This window comes from Equus quagga, chromosome 8 (assembly GCF_021613505.1).
Source record: "Equus quagga isolate Etosha38 chromosome 8, UCLA_HA_Equagga_1.0, whole genome shotgun sequence".
NCBI lineage: Eukaryota > Metazoa > Chordata > Mammalia > Perissodactyla > Equidae > Equus > Equus quagga.
In genome coordinates this window covers 98,952,108-98,971,602 of record NC_060274.1, presented here as the reverse complement: position 1 = coordinate 98,971,602, position 19,495 = coordinate 98,952,108, and the positions used below count along the sequence as shown (strand labels likewise).

General features: G+C 40.9%; 1 protein-coding gene across 5 annotated transcripts in view; it reads right to left on the bottom strand.

Moving 5' to 3' along the window:
• Window positions 1-19,495, bottom strand: part of ST7 (suppression of tumorigenicity 7) — a 250,766-nt gene that overhangs the window by 103,353 nt on the left and 127,918 nt on the right. For all 5 annotated transcript variants that reach the window (XR_006889828.1, XR_006889829.1, XM_046670172.1 and 2 more), the window contains exon 2: window positions 8,830-8,912. Coding sequence is in view for 3 of the 5 variants with exons in the window: in XM_046670172.1 (XP_046526128.1) it covers window positions 8,830-8,912 (83 nt within the window). In the remaining 2 variants the exon portion in view is untranslated. The remainder of the gene's footprint in view (window positions 1-8,829; window positions 8,913-19,495) is intronic.

Here is a 19,495-nt window from a genome sequence, read left to right as displayed (position 1 = left end):
ATGGACCTTCTTTATACTAGTGTCCCCTGTACCCCGGAGCAGAGGCTCCAATATGTATTGAATGAACAACTAGTAAAAGGAAGTAGAAAACGACTTGAAGCCTTCTTAAACTTCAAACCAAGTCTCTAATTTGGGATCTTAGGATAACAATCTGCCCCTTATCCTGAAACATGACAGGCTTTGGGCCAGTACCTCACAGTATTTTTAAAGAGCTGCATAGATCCAAATGGGCAGATGGTGTTATTTAACACGCACATATTTGGTGTCACTTTGAATTCTTCTCCCTGGTGCATAACCTACAATGTAAACAGCAAGGCTCTCATAAACAAATTCAGATTTTAAAATTGGTCCTTGGACATACAAATAGCTTAGCAGATTCACCACAGTGGAACAAAACACTTTTTAATCTGACAAATAACCATAAAATTAAAATATAAATTTACGCATTTCATAGTCTTAAAAACATCTCTCTCTAGTATTTTCTTCCTACTCATGCTCCATCCCAAAGATTTTACAGGTCAAGTAAGATGAGAACTAAAAAGCATCAATTGGGGGGCCGGCCCCATGGCCGAGTGGTTAAGTTCCTGCAGTCTGCTTCAGCGGCCCAGGGTTCGGATCCTGGGCGTGGAGATGGCACCACTCGTTAGGCCATGTTGAGGTGGCGTCCCACATGCCACAACTAGAAGGACCCACAACTAAAATATACAACTATGTACTGAGGGGATTTGGGGAGTAAAAGAAATAAAGCAGGAAAAAAAAAGGTTGGCAACAGTTTTTAGCTCAGCTGCCAATCTTAAAAAAAAAGAAAAAAAGCATCAATTGAGTTTGGCATTTAGGAAGTCAATAGTGACCCTCCCATCTAGCTGAAAGGTAAAAACCCGAATACACTTCATGATAGCTGAGTCGTGTAACTTTGGTTGGCACTCCTGATTCTCTGGGACTCAGTTATCTAATGTATAAAATAAGGTCACAGTAAGCACTCAGTTCATGTTGGATGGATGAATAGATGGGTGGATGGGAGGATGGTGGATGGAGAGATGGATGGATGATTAGAAGCCTGGATGATGTCTGGAAGGTTGAATGGATAGACGATAAGGACTGGGCTGGTCATTTAATGGGATATGCTCTAAACAAATGACAAAACCAATGAAAAGTTTTGTGTTCATTTTGCTTGTTATAAAAAAGATGAGTCTACACAGATTTGTGGAATAAGAAAGAATCTAGTGGAAAGAGAGAAACTGGAGATGCAAAAGAGTACGAATGGCTAACAGGCATGATACCAAGAGCCCAAGAAGCACATCTACCCTGCCTTTGAAAACGTAACCTACCATTTCCCGCTCTGAGACAGGAAGAAAGAGGAGGACAAATGAATAGAAAAATACATTCTATTTTGGAATGTCGGGCATGCTATGAGCTGTTTCACAAGTAAGAAAGCAACAAAGGAATAAAAAGTGGGTACCACAGATCTCGGTGGAGATGCAAGTAAGGTTTATCATCTGTGAAGAAGGGAAGTGGGGATGGAATTGGGAATGTGAGGGTGGAAGAAGTGGTTTGGATCTATATCTTACAGGACAGAAGGGCCACAAGCTATACTCAGGACTCAGATCACACATAAAACAAAGACCCATTTGCCAAGGACCGAGTTACCAAAGCCTTGTGACCTCCTCAATTACTATATGGAGAGGATGACCAAGGAGCACTGGGGCTGGGAGCTGGAGGTGGAGATTCAGGTTTGCAACTGGCTTAAGGTGCAAACTTGTCTCATCTTCATCAGCAGAGAAGGAACAAAAATCTGGCAAAAGGATAACAAATACGGCCCTTCCATCCGCCTTGCAGACCTAAAGGCTCAGTCTTTCCTAAAGATGCCTAGATTCTTCCTATCCAATAAGACCTCCTCTTCTGGAACCACACGTTCTATATACAAAACACTTCCCCTTCGTGAATCAAGGACTTCCCTATAGCCTGTTCACACTCAGAAATACTTCAAGATTCCCACATAGCAGCACTTCAGTAATTCCACACTAACTCCATCAAACCCATGGGAAATACAAAGATGTCACAGCCTGAAATTGGCTAAGTGCTTCCTATGGATTACAGCTGATGATGATATCACAGGAGGATAAATACAGTGATGGCAGAGATGGAAGAGGAAATATGAAACTCCAGCAGTCTACTCCTAAATAGAAAGTCTTCCACGTTGACACCTGCTCTAAGTCTTCAGAAATATATCTGATAGTAAACAGTTTTTTTGGCAAGAGGGGATCTTCTGGGCTTAAAGGAGATAAACCAAGGCAGCTGGCCTGGGGTATTGTAATATCCACAATCTTTTTAGTTTCCTGTTAGAATTCTCACGTATATTCTTTTCTCCATATTCATTGACCCCTTCAAAGTCCCTCCCAATTCCTCATAACAGACTTTTTTTTACACTTGGCCCCTGTATGTTTCGTATAGGAATACTGCAGAGCTACCTCCACAGTGGGTCTTGGCCTCCTGCTTCTTTTGTCTCAGCCAATCCTCCTCAGCCACCTGTTCCCCTAAACAGTTGAGGGGGCTGTGTGAAGAACTAGAGTTCATGCCCTTCCAGCCCCTTTCCCGGCCACCTATTGCCAAGGCTTTAAGAAAAGAGAGAAGGCAAAGAAGTGAGGTTCTCTTCAAGATGGACAGCCAATGATCCATCCCCATCTGTGTCTGTATGTTCACAGGATGAGATTTTCCACTGCAGCCTGGACGAGAGGGCCACTCTCCAGGGGTGAAGTCATGGAGACCACTGACAATTGAAAGAAGCCAGCCTGTGCCATTTGCCCCAAGCCCTGCTAGCTCTTACTGTGCTGGCCGCTATCCTCTGGGCCTCTCTTCTAGAGATTCCAATTCAATTGATGGTGGTGGTACTCATTTTAAACAAAATCCATCATTTTAAACAAGCTCCCAAGATAATTCTGACTCAGTCAGTTAATTCATGCACTGACTGGATCTCTGTGCATTCAACAAATATTTTTTAAGAGTTCACCCAGGCATTATACAGTCATATACAAAAACACAGATATGGTCCCAGCCTTTGTGAAGCTTCCATTCTAGAGAGGACACAAACAATAAATGACACAAATAAAATTATAAATTGTGTTAAGTGCTGGTCCATGTTTTAGACTGGTCAAATCTGACCTAATCCATGCCCCAAGTGGAAAAAGAAAAAATGTTTCCTCCAGAAAAGAGAAGGTTGCAGTCTTCCTCCCTCCTTTCTTTTCTTTATCTTTTCCTTCTCTCCACCCCCTTTTTATCTACCTGACCCATTTCTGTGAATCTGTTAAATTGAAAACATCAACTGCTAGACACTGCTGCTACCCCACCTTCCTAGTCAACACCTTTACGAGAGGCTGAATAACGCTGGGACAGAGCCATGGAAACTTAAATTCTAGTCCTCATTCCGCCCTTACCTAGCAAGGTGATCTAGGCAAGTCATAAGCTTTCTGGATGCCTAGTCCTTCCGTCTTTACTGGTTTAAATTGGATGGCTTCTGAGGTTCCTTCTCCAAACCCTGCAATTGCATGATTTTTAAGCCTCTCAATTTGTGCTCAAATGGAAACTAAAAAAGCCAAAAGGGCAGTTTTGTCCCTTTATTAGCTTGTTCACCTTCTTCACTCTTGCCATGTCTAATCATTAATCCGATTAGCACTCAAATGCTGGTGTCCACAGCCAGACTCTGACAGGCTTCTATCTACTCTCTTGCCTGGCACTTGGTTTCCTGAAAAAGACCATTAATTTTCATGGTGACCCCAAAAAGCTGTAATTTGATAAGGCTGAATGAGCCTCAGTTTCTTGCCATTGTCAGCAGGCTCCCCTACCACTGGCCCCCATGGCATCTCTCATTCTGGAACCTAAAGACAATCTGCTTCATAATGGACACAGCCTGATACTTACACGCCACCTCTTACACCCAAGAGCCCTTCCAGTCAAGTTTTCTTGAGTCATTTTTTACTCTTAGCTCCAGAATCACCATCATTTGGGTGACCCAGATACCTATCAATTAAAGCGTTACCCCAAGAGCAGGTTAAGTTCCTTAGATGGATGAGAAAGAGTTGAAAGGAGCTGTAACAACCTTCCAGTCCCACTCCCTGACTTTAGAACAGGAGGGGATGGAGGACACAGTCAGAGGGATCTGCATTCAAAGCACCATTTGTCTGTTAGGTAACGTTGGCCAAATTATTTAACCTTTGTGTCTGTTTACACTCAGCAGCATAAAGGCACTGGTTATATCTACCACTTAGAATTTCAATAAGAATTAAATGAGATAATATATGTAAAGTGCTTAAAACAGTACCTGGCATAGAGTGGGAAACTCAATAAACAGACCTTCTGTTACAACTGATTCCTACCTAATCATGGTCTCTTCTACTTCTTTCCCAAAAACATAATTCTTTTACATCTAATCCACAAACTAATTCTTTTATATACTATTCTGATTTTCTCCCTTTTTTGTTCCTGATTCTCACTTTTTAAAATTACGTTCTGGATTCTATTATCTCTATTTCATATATATGTGTGTATGTGTGTGTGTGTAAAACGTAAGTGCAGGAGCATGTCCATATACATGTTAATGGGGATACAGAGATCTATGTATGAATGTCAATACAAAACACTGCATTTTCTCCATTCTACCAAGATTTTGAGAAAATTAAGAGGAGTGTTTTCTCCACAAGTCCACCATACCACTCTCAAAAGCAAAAACAAAATCCAGAAATTTTCTCCATTGAAATAAACACTGTCCGAAGAGGCTACTGCAAGCAGACTGGACATGTCCTTGCTAGAGCAGATAAAAGACTAAACTGGTGGCTTTGGACTGTGACGACAGGTGCAGTTCCAGTGGCTTGTGCCAATGGGCAGAAGAGCAGCTTGTAATCAAGAAAGGGAGAGAGCTGCCTGGAGGAGAATATGGGCACAGGAATCAAAAGGGAAGAGTGAGAGGTAGGTGGTAGAATAAACTCATTGTTGGCTTTCAACTTGTGAAATTAAGAGCTGGCAGTGATAGCTAGTAAAATACACACTGATTAGTCCTCATTTATTTTTAAGCACATTAGTGTAAACGACAGCAGCATTTGCCAAACACAATTTATTTCTATGTATATTTGCTCAGCTAATTGACTTTTCTTCACAGGAGAAATACTAGGGTGTTATTTTTGTTTGTTTTTTCCTCTCTTCTCCTAAGACCTCACATTGTGTGATAATTTCAGTCTCTAGTATAGGAATTCTGAGGTCTCCAAACAACCAGTTTCCCCAGAGGCAGCCCTGTACTTTGAATGTTCACTGCCTGGCTCTCTTAACGCTGCTCAGGGGAGAGTAGTTAGGTAATCATCTCTCTGGTGCCAGGAAACAAATCGCTAAGCAGTTCTACGCACGCAGCTTTTTTGCAAAGCACCTGATTCTTTACCTCAATGTTGCCTCTCCATGAAACGCACTTGGCAGAAAATAGTGGCTGAATAGAAACCTCAATCCTGGGTACATTTCAAGGGCTAGCAAAGCTGAGTGCCCAAAGGCTGGACAACGTCAATGTCAACAATCTCTAAAGCAGGATCCTAAAGCTATCAAGAGCTATTAAACATTATAGTTACTCTGCCCTTAGTATAGACCAAGCATTTTTGAGAAAAGCCTTTCAAAATCTTCACATATCAGAAGCGTTCCTTTGCCTAAAGTTTCACATCAGTCAGGCGTATCCTCTGCTTCCTGAGAGTGTCGCAAGGTACACACACCATCAGACAGCACAGCAGGGACCATCAGGTTTCAGCAACTGCACTCCACAGGCAGGGAGGAAGCCTCGCCAATGTGGAACTGCAAGGACGGTCGTGGTCTAGGAAAATCCCTTTATTCAGAGAATAAGAGAAGCAAGCTGACGGGCCTTCACCATCCCAGAGTTAGAAGGGAAAACAACTGTTGGGCCTAACTTAACCCGAGTGAAAGGAAAGAACCCACCCTCTGGTAACTAATTTACAGCCTATTGAATAACACCAAGATAATGCTAGAATAACATCCAGACCTGCCGTTTGTTCAGCAAGCTAGAAAAACAGATGAGAACTTAACCAGAGAGGTGGTGCAATGAGTGATAAAAGCACAGGCTCTGGTGCAAGGTTGCCTGGGTTGAAAACCTCTCCACCACTTGCCAACTATGTGACCTAAGCAAGTTACTTACTTGCCTATTCTACCTGTCCAGCTTCTGTATAAGTAAAACGAAAACAACACTGGCAATGGCCTCATTGTATTGTTCTGAAGAGTCAATGAGTTAGTCAGTTAGCACGCGAGGTGCTTAGATCAGTGCCGGGCACACAGTGAGCATTATCTAAGTAGGTAACGTTCTTTAGTGAACATCCCTGAGAGAGGAATGCACAAACAAAACCTACCTTTCTGCATCAGAGTGAATTATTGGTTTCAGTATGAAACTGCTATTCAAATTACATCCAAAAAAGTTCACTTTTTTCCTATTTGTTGAATCAAAAAATATTTCGAAGATGTTTTAGAAAGAAAATATTAGAATACTATTTTAAATGTAAAGGACAATTAGTAGATGGAGACTTGTAATACCTCCTCCTCCCCCCAAAAAACACACATGCTAAAAGGCTGCCATGTTTTTAGCACATACTTATTTCTCAAGCATGTGAAAGCACTTTCCAAGTTTAAAGTTTCTTCAGTCCATTAAGAACATCAAGGTAGGAACCTGAAGACATAGGTTCCAGGCCTGGCTTTGCTACAAACTAACAAAGTGAGCTTAGACAAATCACCTTATAGCTTTATGAACAACTGTCTATAGCATCCTTATTTTTCTCATGTCCCCAAAGAACAGGAAAGACTTCAGAGATACAGACTGGCGTGCAGATCTGCATTTCAGAGGCAGTATGGTACAAATTACTACAAATTACTACGCCGGGGCTGGCCCCGTGGCCGAGTGGTTAAGTTCCCGCGCTCCGCTGCAAGCGGCCCAGTGTTTCGTTGGTACGTATCCTGGACGCGGGCATGGCACTGCTCATCAAACCACGCTGAGGCAGCATCCCACATGCCACAACTAGAAGGACCCACAACGAAGAATATACAACTATGTACTGCAGGGCTTTGGGGAGAAAAAGGAAAAAATAAAATCTTTAAAAAAAAAAATTACTACGCCTTATTTCAACCCATTTGAAAGAGGAGCTTTAATATGCTCCCGTCACCTTGCTTGATCTCGGCAGCCAGCACTGGGCTTTCTATTTAGATTTCCACTTACGTAACTATCTTGGAGCGGCTCTTGCTGATGTTCTTCACATTCCTGATCCAATAATATCGACTTCAAACATCTCCTCCCTTAACTCCAGCAGCCCACATGACACAGCAGAACAAGATTAACCTGAATATGCTCTGACCACAGAAAGATGCTCCCACACACCCACCATCCCTGTCACCTGTTTGTAGGTTTCTGCCCTGCATATATTTCTCCACCTTTTACTCTGCCTCCCTGTAAGTGCAAGCTTCTGAAATCCTCCATTGTTCTAGGTTCATCTACACCTTTTTTTTTGAGGAAGATTAGCCCTCAGCTAACTACTGCCAATCCTCCTCTTTTTGCTGAGGAAGACTGGCCCAGAGCTAACATCCATGCCCATCTTCCTCTACTTTCTATGTGGGACGCCTACCACAGCTTGTCTTGCCTAGCGGCACCATGTCCGCACCTGGGAGCTGAACCGGCGAACCCAGGGCCACCGAGAAGCGGAACGTGCGAACTTAACTGCTGCATCACCTGGCCGGCCCCATCATCTACACTCTTGCTCCACATTTTTGTGCCTTTCTCCCCTAAAATTTTTGTTCTTTTACTGATCTTCTCCTAACATCAACTCTGTAACATCTTTCTTGTCCCTGTTTCTATAATAATTAGCAATCACATCATTATATGTAGAGGAAAAAAATGCTTTCTAAAACTTCTTTTGCCTTAAAGGTCATTTTATTAGAGTGATTCCACTGAGTTTAGATGGTCCTTTTTAAGGCCACTTAAATTAAAGCAAACTACTTCAGGTGTTACAATTTATCGTCCCTGTAACTATTTTAGAGCATAAGGTAATGGATTCATAGCAATGACTATCATATTGCTTTTTGCCTATTCAGGATTTTTTTAAAGGAAGCAATAGGGAAATAAACGTAAATTTTAAAAGAAAAAAGATGAAGGGGAAAAAACTTAGACCTGCCACATCCATGTCAATACATTTAAAGAAACTGAGCTATATTTCTACTGATCTTAATTACATCCAATAATACATTTTGAAAAGGGTAATGAAAAACTTTTTACTTCAACTGAGTCACATTTATTTTATAGTATCTTAGACAGTAAAATCTGACACATGGGACTGGCCCAGTGGCATAGGGGTTAAGTTCACGCACTCGGCTTCAGCAGGCCCAGGATTCTTGGGTTCAGATCCTGGGCACAGACCTATGTACCACTCATCAAGCCATGCTGGGATGGCACCCCACATAGAAAATAGAGGAAGACTGGGACAGATGGTAGCCCAGGGCCAATCTTCCTCACAAAAATTTAAAAATTAAAAAAATAAAAGAAAGATTTGACACGGAATTGTGTCTTCCTTTATTTTTCATTTTATTTACATTTTGTTTTTTTCCTTCAACAAAAGTAATATTTTTTCCAATATTTTAGAAACCTGGCTAGTGGAAGGCCTCTATAAGTCCCCCCACCCAACATATACACATATGCAATATAATCACTGTAGGCTGCTGGTGTATATTATTCCAGATTTTTTTCCTGTACTTATACTAACATGTATATCAATAATAAGTATGTTTTTAAATAGATAGGATTCCACCACTTACCAAAATAAGCCCTGATATTAGTGAGGAAGTGCCTGTCAGGGCCACGTAGAACTTCGGTGTTAATGTGTTCAAAAACATGCTCACTGAAAAAAAAGAGAGATGGAGAAGAACAGGGAATGCATGAGTATGTCATCAGTAAAACCGACTCTCATTTTGCTTTCTGGTGAAATCATTTGTTTCTGATGACGAGAATTATTAGAACCATAGCAAAGTACCATTAAAATGGTTCAGCATTACACAGGCTTGGAATACTAGCTTCAAGTCATATACCCTAGAAGAAAATAACTACATACAAGAAGAAAAGCACAGTTTCTTAGTTTCTGCCTCCTAAAGCCATTGTTGTGAGTAGTTTTCATGGATTCATAACCACTGAGGAGTCTAATGAAAGCTAGTTACTAAACTGTCAGTCAAAAACAGAAGATGCCCTTATAAGTTTTGTGGGAGCCACACATCAGAGTTCTTGATGAACCAACAAGCAGTATCTCAACCTTAGAACAAATGAAAAATAATTATATTAAACAGTTATTAAAGATTGTAATACTATGGTTACCTCTAAAAAGGAAGGACAAATTGACAAAAGTTAGCATATATTAGTAAAAGTTTTTTCAGCTTACTTAAAAGGCCATTAGACTGCTCATCAAAATAACTGGATCCAATGAAAAATAAAACCACTAAAAATAAAACTGCACTGTCAGGCTCCTTCCTGACCAATTCCTGCTACTCTGTTTATATCAATTATATAGGTGACCTGGTTGCCCATTAAGTAAGGTTCGCTTACACATTTATAAGTATATTATAAGTCATTATCATTTATATCTGGATACTGCACAAAACTTTGACTATTACCAAAACAACAAGTGACCTAAAGGACCTTTGCACACATATTACACTTCTTTACTGAATTTGTTTGTGGAAGAGGATCACATCCAGTCCAGTTTTAGAATGAAGGACGTTAGAAGTAGAAGTCTGATCTCATTAGGGAAAAAGGCTTTTGCATTTGTCGTGAGCTCAGCCCAGAAAGCAAAGTCATCAACGTGAACAGAGAACGTAAGCTCACTCATTCAACAAATACTTCTTTCTGTTTATGAATGAGACCATGGACAAAGAATGGACGTATGAATCAGACACAGTTCCCACACTCGAGAAGGCCACAGTCTCGATGGGAAACAGACAAGTAAACAGGCAACTACCGTAAAGTTTGACAGATGCACAGACAAGTCCTGTGCACAAGATTTTATGAAAACACATAGAAGGGATGCATCTCAGGCTGGGGGTCAGGAAGATGTCCTGAAGAATAAGCAGAAGTTAACCAGACCAAAGAAGGCGGAGGAGGGACAGAAAGGCAATGTGAATGGAGGAAGGGGCCTGCTTGAGGCACTGAAGAAAGAGCACAGCCTTTCTAAGCAGTTGCAGGGGTTGAGGAGGGAAGGCGCATGAGCTATGGACCCTCAGCAAAGATGCAGATGTGGAAGGGTGAGCTGTTTTCCATCCTTCCTGGCTACTGAGCATCCTCTCAATAAGCCCTTCTCTCCCTGCACCCACTCTTAAATGAACTAGTTTGACTTGAGGTCTGTCATTTGTAATCACAAGAGTCTGGACTAGCACAATGTGCTCAGTCAACAGTCACTATTTGACTAAGTGGACTCTTTCAGGGAGGTAGAGAAAGGCACGGAAAGAGCAATAAGCCTACGGCTGTAAGGCAAGAGGAGGTACAGTTGAGCTGGCTTTGCTTAGCACTAAAAAAACCAAAAACGTAGTGATTTGTCATTTCTCACACAACAGTCAGTGGAAGGAAGCATATTTTTAAAAAAGGAAAAAAATCAAACAATCCTAGTTACAAACCTAGAACTTGTAACTGCCAGCTGATTCTGAGGTCCCTTAAATTTTCAAAATTCCCTTCCTCACACTATGAATGATCCCACATTTCCCATTATTTAAAAAACCAGAGTACTTGCTTTGTTATTGTGTAGTTACAAACACTCATATCTGTACCATATACTTTTCAGTAATTTTCTGAGGACAAACTGAGCATAGAATTTAATGAAATCCATTTCTAAAAAAAAAGAGAAAAAAATATGCCTGAATTAGAAGTGCTTAAGTAGCCCTGCTGTTAACTCCCAGCAACAAAAGCAGAAAGGAATGGAGGGGAAAGAGATTCTGCTGAAAATCACTGATCCACTGAGGGCAAAGACTTAAGAATTAACTAATAGTGAAAAAAAAAAATTGTGAGTTTTATTTTTGTTTTTTGCTGAGGAAGATTCGCCCTGAGCTAACATCTGTGCTGATCTTCCTCTATTTTGTATGTGAGCTGCCATCACTACATGGACGCTGATGAGTGGAGAAGGTCCACACTCAGGAATGGAACCTGGGCTGCCACCAAACTTAACTACTAGGCCACAGGGCCAGCCCCTGTGTGAATTTTTTAAAGAGAGAAAAATAAACATTCTACCCATTCAGTTTTACTTTTTATATAGCAACAATAATTAATAATTAAAACATACTTCTCTATTTTATCCAGTTAAAGAAAGCTACTAGAGTTGGGAGAGACAATGCCATGCATTAAAAGAAACAGAGAGGGGCTGGCCTGGTGGCACAGTAGTTAAGTGCACACATTGCACTTCAGCAGCCCAGGGTTCACCAGTTCAGATCCCGGATGCAGACACGGCACCACTTGACAAGCCATGCTGTGGCAGGCATCCCACATATAAAGTAGAGGAAGATGGGCACAGATGTTAGCTCAGAGCCAGTCTTCCCCAGCAAAAAGAGGAGGATTGGAAGCAGATGTTAGCTCAGGGCTAAACTTCCTCCAAAAAAAAAAAAAGAAACAGAACACAGAGAATGAGAGAAGCAGAAATAGAAACATTCAGAGAGTGGGAGATGCTCATTTAATAACCTGTTAATCTTAAAGTCTTTCTGGATATTCTGGCTAAAATCATTAAGACATGGCATTTGGCAATTCTGGGCATAAATGTCAACACTTAGTACTCGCCATTTTAATCTATCTATGTATTTAAAGTTTATAACAAAAGCACTTTCACATATTAGAGAATTTAATCCTCACTTCAGATCCACAAGGTCAGTATTATTCATCATCTTATTTCACAGGTGGAGGTTGGGCAAAGGCCTACACACGTCCCCAAAGGTCAGGCTCATGGAATCCCTGGGTATACACGGGGAGATTGCTGAAAAGCATTAAGGAACAAAATAGCAAAAGGAAAACAGTAGCTTTTCTTAGAAGGCGATAGGAAGCTCTATAAAATAAAAGATACTAAAAGATGGATGTTTTTAACACTGTACTTATTTTTACCTCTGACCTTTAAAGATAAGTCCACTATGATCTTACCATCAGTGTATGTAGCCCAAAGGTGGAAAGGCAGGAAGTCACCCCAAAAAAGGGGAGAACCTAGTTAAAGACTCAACTGTTAAATAGAGGGCTGCATACCGCAGGCTGGGCTGCCTCAAAAACCAAGCAATACCTTTCCTCGTTTCATCAGGGTCACCAGCAATTATTTTTGAAAACATATGAAGGCCTAATAAAGTACCTAAAAATTGCACCGGAAAACTGCATGGTGTTTTTTGAAACATAAACTAGATTTTCCTGAAATCTACAGACACGTTAAAGTTACCTCCATACCTACTGGGGCTAGGCAAAACAAATTCAAAAACAAACAGGTAAAGACTAATCTAGCTTTACAAAGAATAAATTCATAAAACGTTATTAATGTCCTATTTCAACCCAGAGACAAAATTAATAAATCAGCAAGGCTTTTCATTTGATCCAGCTGGGCACTCCTAACAGGACACTGCTCAGAGAATACTGCATCAGTTGTTAAAAGGCAGCCTCAGGGACTAACATCACGGAGCACTCTGAAGATGCTGAACTTTAACTTGGCACAGTCTTCTCATTTCATTAATGAGCAAATGGGAAGGAACTGAGTATGGCCCTGAGAAGAAACTTGGTAGGCAGTGTGGGTACATGGACTGTAAATTACATGACCTTTCTGGATCACAGAAGAGAGGAGATAAGAAGATAACACAACAGTCAACGTTGGGAAGTGAAGAATCACTCCTGTGAGCAGAGAACTAGAATCCAGAGGGCTTACTCAGGAATCACGTGGAACGGCCCTGTGAGGCTGAGGAGCCAGCCACGTTTCTGGCCTTCGTGACACTAAGAGCCATCGTCATATTCTTCAGAGAACAAACAATCTCCAAATGACACTCCTGGAAAAGACCTTCTGTAAAACAGAGTGAGCACATAACCCTGGCATTTGTCTGCTCAAATCTATCAGAGGAGCCCCTGAATGAAGAGGCTAAGGCAGCATCGGTGACTTGGACGCACTGCCTAGAAAGAACTGAATTAGGAACGTCAAAGTCTACAACACCCAAAAATATGGGTCTGCTTTGTCCTGTGTTCCTTTCAATGTCTTGCTAAAATATGGCATGTGAAACAGAAAGAATTAAAAAGTTATAAAATAACAATTAGCAATCACTGAAAAGGTTAGAAAAAAAAGTTTCCAGGAAGAAAGTTTAAAGAAACTAAGCATATTTAGGCTACATGGGAAAAAAAACTGAAGCAATTTTACGTAAAGGCATTATGCATGGGAAAGGGACCAGAGTTAGGAGACTTGGTCTCTAAACATGAAACCAACTGGGATGCTGTGGCCCCAGGAAAGTCTCACATCCTCCCAGAGCTGCTCTGAGGCTCAGATGAAATGTGCATTCCCTCATAATTTCAGTACATACCCGGTGAGTGCCTACCCTGGACCAAATGCTGGGGCTACATCGGTGTGGAGAGCACTGTCCCTGCCCCCAGAGGACCCACAATCCAATGGGTGAGAGAGGCAAGTAAACAGATAAGCAAATATCAAAGATGACGCAGGAGGGCATTATGAGGACACAGGCCACCCAAAGGGATTAGCAGATCAAGAAAAATTTCCGCCAAGAGAAAGCAACCCATTTGAGAGTTGTAGGATGAACTGGGAGTTATCCAGGTGAAGTTACCTGTGGCTGTTGAGGAGAAGGGGCAGTGAGAGGTAGAGCTGTAGAGCATTCTGTGCAGAAAACTGCGGGCCAGGGCCTGAAGGTGCATGCCCATGGAAGGAAAGGGAAGGGCAGAGCAGGCGCTTCAGAGTTACATGTGTATGTTGAGGCAATGGAGGGAATTACTATTAGATATGTGAAATTACTTCCTAAAGTGCCTGGTATACAAATACATGGGATATCGATTGACTAGTAGTGAATGGCTATTCTCAGATGAGACACATTAGAATGGGTCCAAATTATATTTCTAAAAATTAGAGTGTTCACTGCTGTCGGTCTTCTCCAAAATTATTTATGGAGAACTTCTAACAATTTTATGCAATGATGGCAGATGTGCAATGTGAGTTAACTAAAAAAATACTTAAGGAATAGACGACTCTGGTTTACTTACTTTTCTTAGTAAATAAATAAAAGTAACATTTATCTCAACACAGGTGAAAATCTTTATAAAAAGTATTGGCATACTTTTGCGGCTGTTTCATTGTATATAAAATAAGAGAAGAATATGTACCTTACAGGGTTGTTGTGAGGAGTAAATGTGATAGTGTAGATAAACTGCCTAACACAGCAGACGTCATCAAATAACATGTATTATTATTGTTATTTATGTGTATGTTACTCTTCGTTTTGTGATTTGGCATCTTATATTTCCATGGTTGTAGAAAGCAGAGGAGACTGAGCTGAATGTGTAAATAATACGAGTAGAAGTAGCAGCAGTCATACTAGCATATACTGAGCACCTTTACAGGCCAAGCACTATGGTACAGACTACAGCCCGAGAAGTAATTCCCCTGTGCTGTGATCTGTTCCCATGCTAAACATGGATGCCCTACAAAACAAGTGAGGAGCCAGTTAATAGAAGGGTGCTTTTAACTGGATTCTAGTACCTTGAGGCGGTACTAAAATCTTTGGGTAAGTTTGAAGGCATTTTAGAAAGCAAAGAAATTACTGAATCCCAGAAGTCTACCACGTGATCCTAAATCTCTGATTTCTGCCTTACTAGATGCTGTGGGAACAACCCATTCAGCCACAAGCCACATGGGAAACACCTGTAATCCCATTCCTTAGTTTTTCTTCAGTACCCTTGTGGTTTAGAACATAAACTATATTAAAGCCTAAACCATAACCCAAGCTCACTGGTTTACAAATATTTTAATTGCAAGGGACGAATAATGTAGGCCACAATAGCTTCCAGGCCCTGAGACAGGGACATCAAGGTGGACTAGGAAATTCTTCAGTTAATGCAAACCAAGATTTATGATTTAGTTTCCGAAAGTACACAGAGTCCCATGTCTGTAGAAAGTGCATCAAGACACATGTTAGTCTTGAGGAACCTTCTATCAAACTGTTATCTCAGACCTCCAAAGTGGGCTAGAGAACACCCTGGAATAGTTTAATCTACCATTAGCATTTTTCCTTGTGAGAATAGGGAATACTCTCTTCTTTCATTTTATTGTTCTTTCATCCCTGCTAACCTCTCTCTTCCTTCCTGTCAGCTTCCATTAAGTAAGGTTGTAACTTCACTTCTGCCCTTCCTCATTCACCAAAGGGCAAGAGAACGAAAAATGGAAGCTTTAATAACGTGCACACATGCTAATTGTGAACAGATTTCCAGATTGTACAGCTTTTAAAATTACAGAACTTGCCCTTTTTCTCAGAATGACACTGTGATGGACAAACCCTAAGGTGACCCCCAATGATCCCTGTCTCCTAGTGTTCATCTTTATGTAACTCCCTCCCCTTGAATGTAGGTGGGACATGTGACTTGCTTCTAACAAACAGCTATGTAAGATACCATATTGGTGGCAGACATGCCAGAGATTCTCCTTGCTAGTTTAACGAAGTAAGCAGCCATATTGGGAAGCCCATGTGGCAAGGCACTACAAGCAGGCTCTAGCGGCTCAGGCCAACAGCCAACATGAAATTAAGCCCTCAGTTCTACAGCAATGATTTCTGCCAACAGCCTGAGTGAGCTTGGAAGTAGATTCTCCCTCAGTTGAGCTTTGGGATAAGATCACAGTCTGGTCAACACCTTGATTATGGCCTTGTGAGACCCAGAGCAAAAGACTCAGCTAAGCTGTGCCTGAACTTCCGACCCACAGAAACCGTGAGATAATAAATGTGCGTTGTTTTAAGCTGCTATCTTTCTGGTAATTTGCTATACTGCAATATATAACTGATACAATCATGTATAATTCATGAAAGTGAAAATCAATGTGGACATCTGATAACACCGGCCGCCTGCAGTGTGCCCAGAAAGAGTGTTAAGATATGCCAACTCTATCTGCCCCAAGAGTTTCTTTCTCAACCACTCATAAGGAAAATGCAATTTCAACCTCTGCTGCCGTGAGAACGTGTTATTCCACCTGCTGATCTGTAGTTCTCTTTGCAAATCCAATAATGCTAAAGTAGAAGCTAAGAGGAATTTTTTTAATATGGAAATCACGTATCCTCATTTCACTCCAATAATTGGTTATTTTTTCTTCTAGGCACATTTTAAACATACAACAGTTGAATGTTTCCAAAAAAAAAAAATTAGTTTTACATTGGGCACAGCATCAGTTCAACAGAAGATTAAAAGCACATCGTGAGTACTTTTTCTCGTTGGTTGCTTCTGCTTCCCCTCTCCTTGCCCTTCACCCTGGTCACCTTGGACCCTGGGACAGGGTCTCAAGCTTTCATGCATCACAATTCCCTTGATAAATCCTGTGGCATTTATCCTTGTGAGGAAAAAGACATGGAAGTATATTTTTAGACCTGTTCCTATGGCAAGAAACCCTCATAAATCATTCTGTCTCCTCTTCTCTCTACCCTTGATGTTGCCTTGGCAACGTTACAGGTATACTGTTTCGCTTTGCTGGACATCTGGCTCTACTGAGGAGTGGAGCTGAGTACATGCTTTCTTTCTTTTCTCAGCTGTAATCTGGGAAACATTATCAGAGTGTTCAGCCTTCACAGCTCCATGAAGGACTGTCCAAAGCCCAGTCACACACAAACCTCGGTAACCCCTGAGGACAACTGAAGCAAGATCTCAGGTTATCTGTTCCTTTTTATTTATAAGCAGGCGGATAACGAGGAACTATACCCTGGTAAAGAACAGGAGAGAGGCTTGTCTTATATTTTTACCCACCTAAAATATGTTTTAATTTAGGGCTGAAGACCATTTTATGAATCTTTCTGTTCTCATAAACTGTTTAACATCAGGAAGAAAAGACAAATCTGTCTCTAAGGGGAGAAAATCTTCCCGAGGTTATGCTGCAAAGAGATAGAAGCCTTATGGAGACATGGTCCTCCGGGCTCCAGCTACCTCTAGTCTACAAGCACCCACTATGCCTCGATCCTCCAGCACCCAGCACAAAGCCTGGTCCCCAGAGGTACTGTGTGTTTGATGAACGCTGAAAGACTGCATAAGGACAGAGTGCTGGGTGATAAGTTGTAACAGCCATTTCCTAGGACTTCTGATAAGAAGCTTCGTATATCTGGCAAAATTGAAAGTCTTTGCTGGCTTGGACCTTGTCTTTTGGGGGAAGGGGTGTGTGTGTGTGTGTATGTACGTGTTTCTATCCCCAGGGTACCTGTACCGTGTGAGATGCTTACTAGGTAGACTGAACGACTACTACTCGATAAATTGAGAAGATCCCAGATACGTTTATATTATCCTCATACAGCAAGACCTTGGCTATATAGAAGCCTCAGAAATGAGTCATTTTGGATAGTTATGGATTTATCCTATTAAACACCAAAGATGCTTTTCTTTTTAAAACAATTTTACAAGGAAATCTTTCCAAAATGCATTACATACTTGACTGCATCCTTAAACAAAGCATCCTGAACATATTTCAATCTTTAATTGATGGCTTTAAGTCACCAAAATGAACACAAATTATAATACTCTACTAGCATGCAGCAATGTTTTCAGAAACTGTTAAAGTACTTTATGCCATTTCCTCCAAAATTAAATGATCCTAGACTGATGTGTTTTTATAGTCTTTTTCATAGTATTTTTGTCACTTGACATGCTATCAGGTATTAACTATTATTTGTTGTTGTTGTGTGCCTGCTTCAAATTGCTTTCTCTCCTTCTTAATATGCTACCTAAAAATGTATTGTGACTTCAAAGGCAGGTAATCAACTTTGGTCATTCAATAAATATTTATGTTTAACGTATGCTGGGCATTGTGTAAAATGCTAGGAATATAAAGATATATGATACATAGTTCTTGTCCTCAAGGAGCTCTCAGTTTTGTGGAAGAGGCAGACATGGAGACAAATTAACAGGCAATTATCATTCTGAGTGTAGCTCTGGAAATACAGAGTTGGTACCCCTAACTCAGCCTTGGGCTGGGGTAGGAGACAGAATGTACATCAAGGAATGCTCCTATGAGAAGGCCGCTAAGCAGAGCCCCAGAGGATATGCATTGGAACTATGTAAAATAAGACCTGTGGCCTCCTGTTGGTCTCTTTGATGCTCATCTGTATGTGCCATATACACCAGTCTTTTTTTCTTAGAGCTTGGTGGTTTGGGGAGTTGAAATGACTGGATTGCTGAGTTCTTGAAAGGTGAGATATCACTGTAGTGAGCTACAATGCATGCTTTTATAGGACAGCTGTAATAATGTTGTAAAAGAACACTGGTTCTTATGTTCACACTAGAGCACTCCAAAAGGCTCCTCACAGCATCAGCCACACAAAATGTGCTTGGACTTTACCATCATCTTAAGGAGAATTTGGTCATCAACTTCTGGTTTACCCCTCCTTTACTGAAAGTTATTAAATAAATATATATAGAAGTCCTTAATGGTTTGATTTAGGAAGATAACATGCTGCAAAGATGAACGTAGCAATTCATTACCTAATGGGCCAGAATAGAGATAACTACCTAAAGGGTTCAAAATACTAGTGGCAATCAACTGTTGAAAAGATAATTGTTAAATCTAAGGTGCATGGAAATAACTAAGAAAGGTAAGAAGAATATTAACAAGAATAATGGAGTAACCATCCATATTCTAAAACACCTTTTAGTAAATGCTCTGTATTTATTAATATTAGCTAGTTCATTCATTTATCCAAAATGTACTTAGCTTATAAAAAGTACAAGACACTCAACTAGACACTGGAGTTGGAAAATAAAATGATAATGAAACTGATCCGCTTGAGAAGGGAAAATAAAATGCCCATACAAATAACACAGGACAGAATAGGAAGAGAAAGAAGAGAGGTACAGACAAAAACTAGAGGGAGAAAGGTAAAGACAAAATCTAGAGGAATAAAATATTACTTCCCGCTAGAAGGGTTAGAGAAGTTTAATGCATGAGATGTCTTTCCTTCTGGCTTTGAAAGAAGGATAAGCTTTGGAGGGGAGAAAAGAGAGGGAATGGACTGCAGACAGACATTACAGCACACACAAAGGAACTGGGTTGGAGTACAGGGCGGATGATGAGAAGCAGCGGAAGAGAATGCTGCTCAAATGCCAGGCCAAGCAAACCAGAGTTTATACGGCAGACAGTGAGAAGATACTCACCATCCATGAGCAGAGATGTGACTAAGGCAGATGTGCCTGGTAGTAATGCAGCAGTGGGTAATACGTACAGCTTTGGGAGTTATTTCAGAGGGGAGCTCCTGTAAT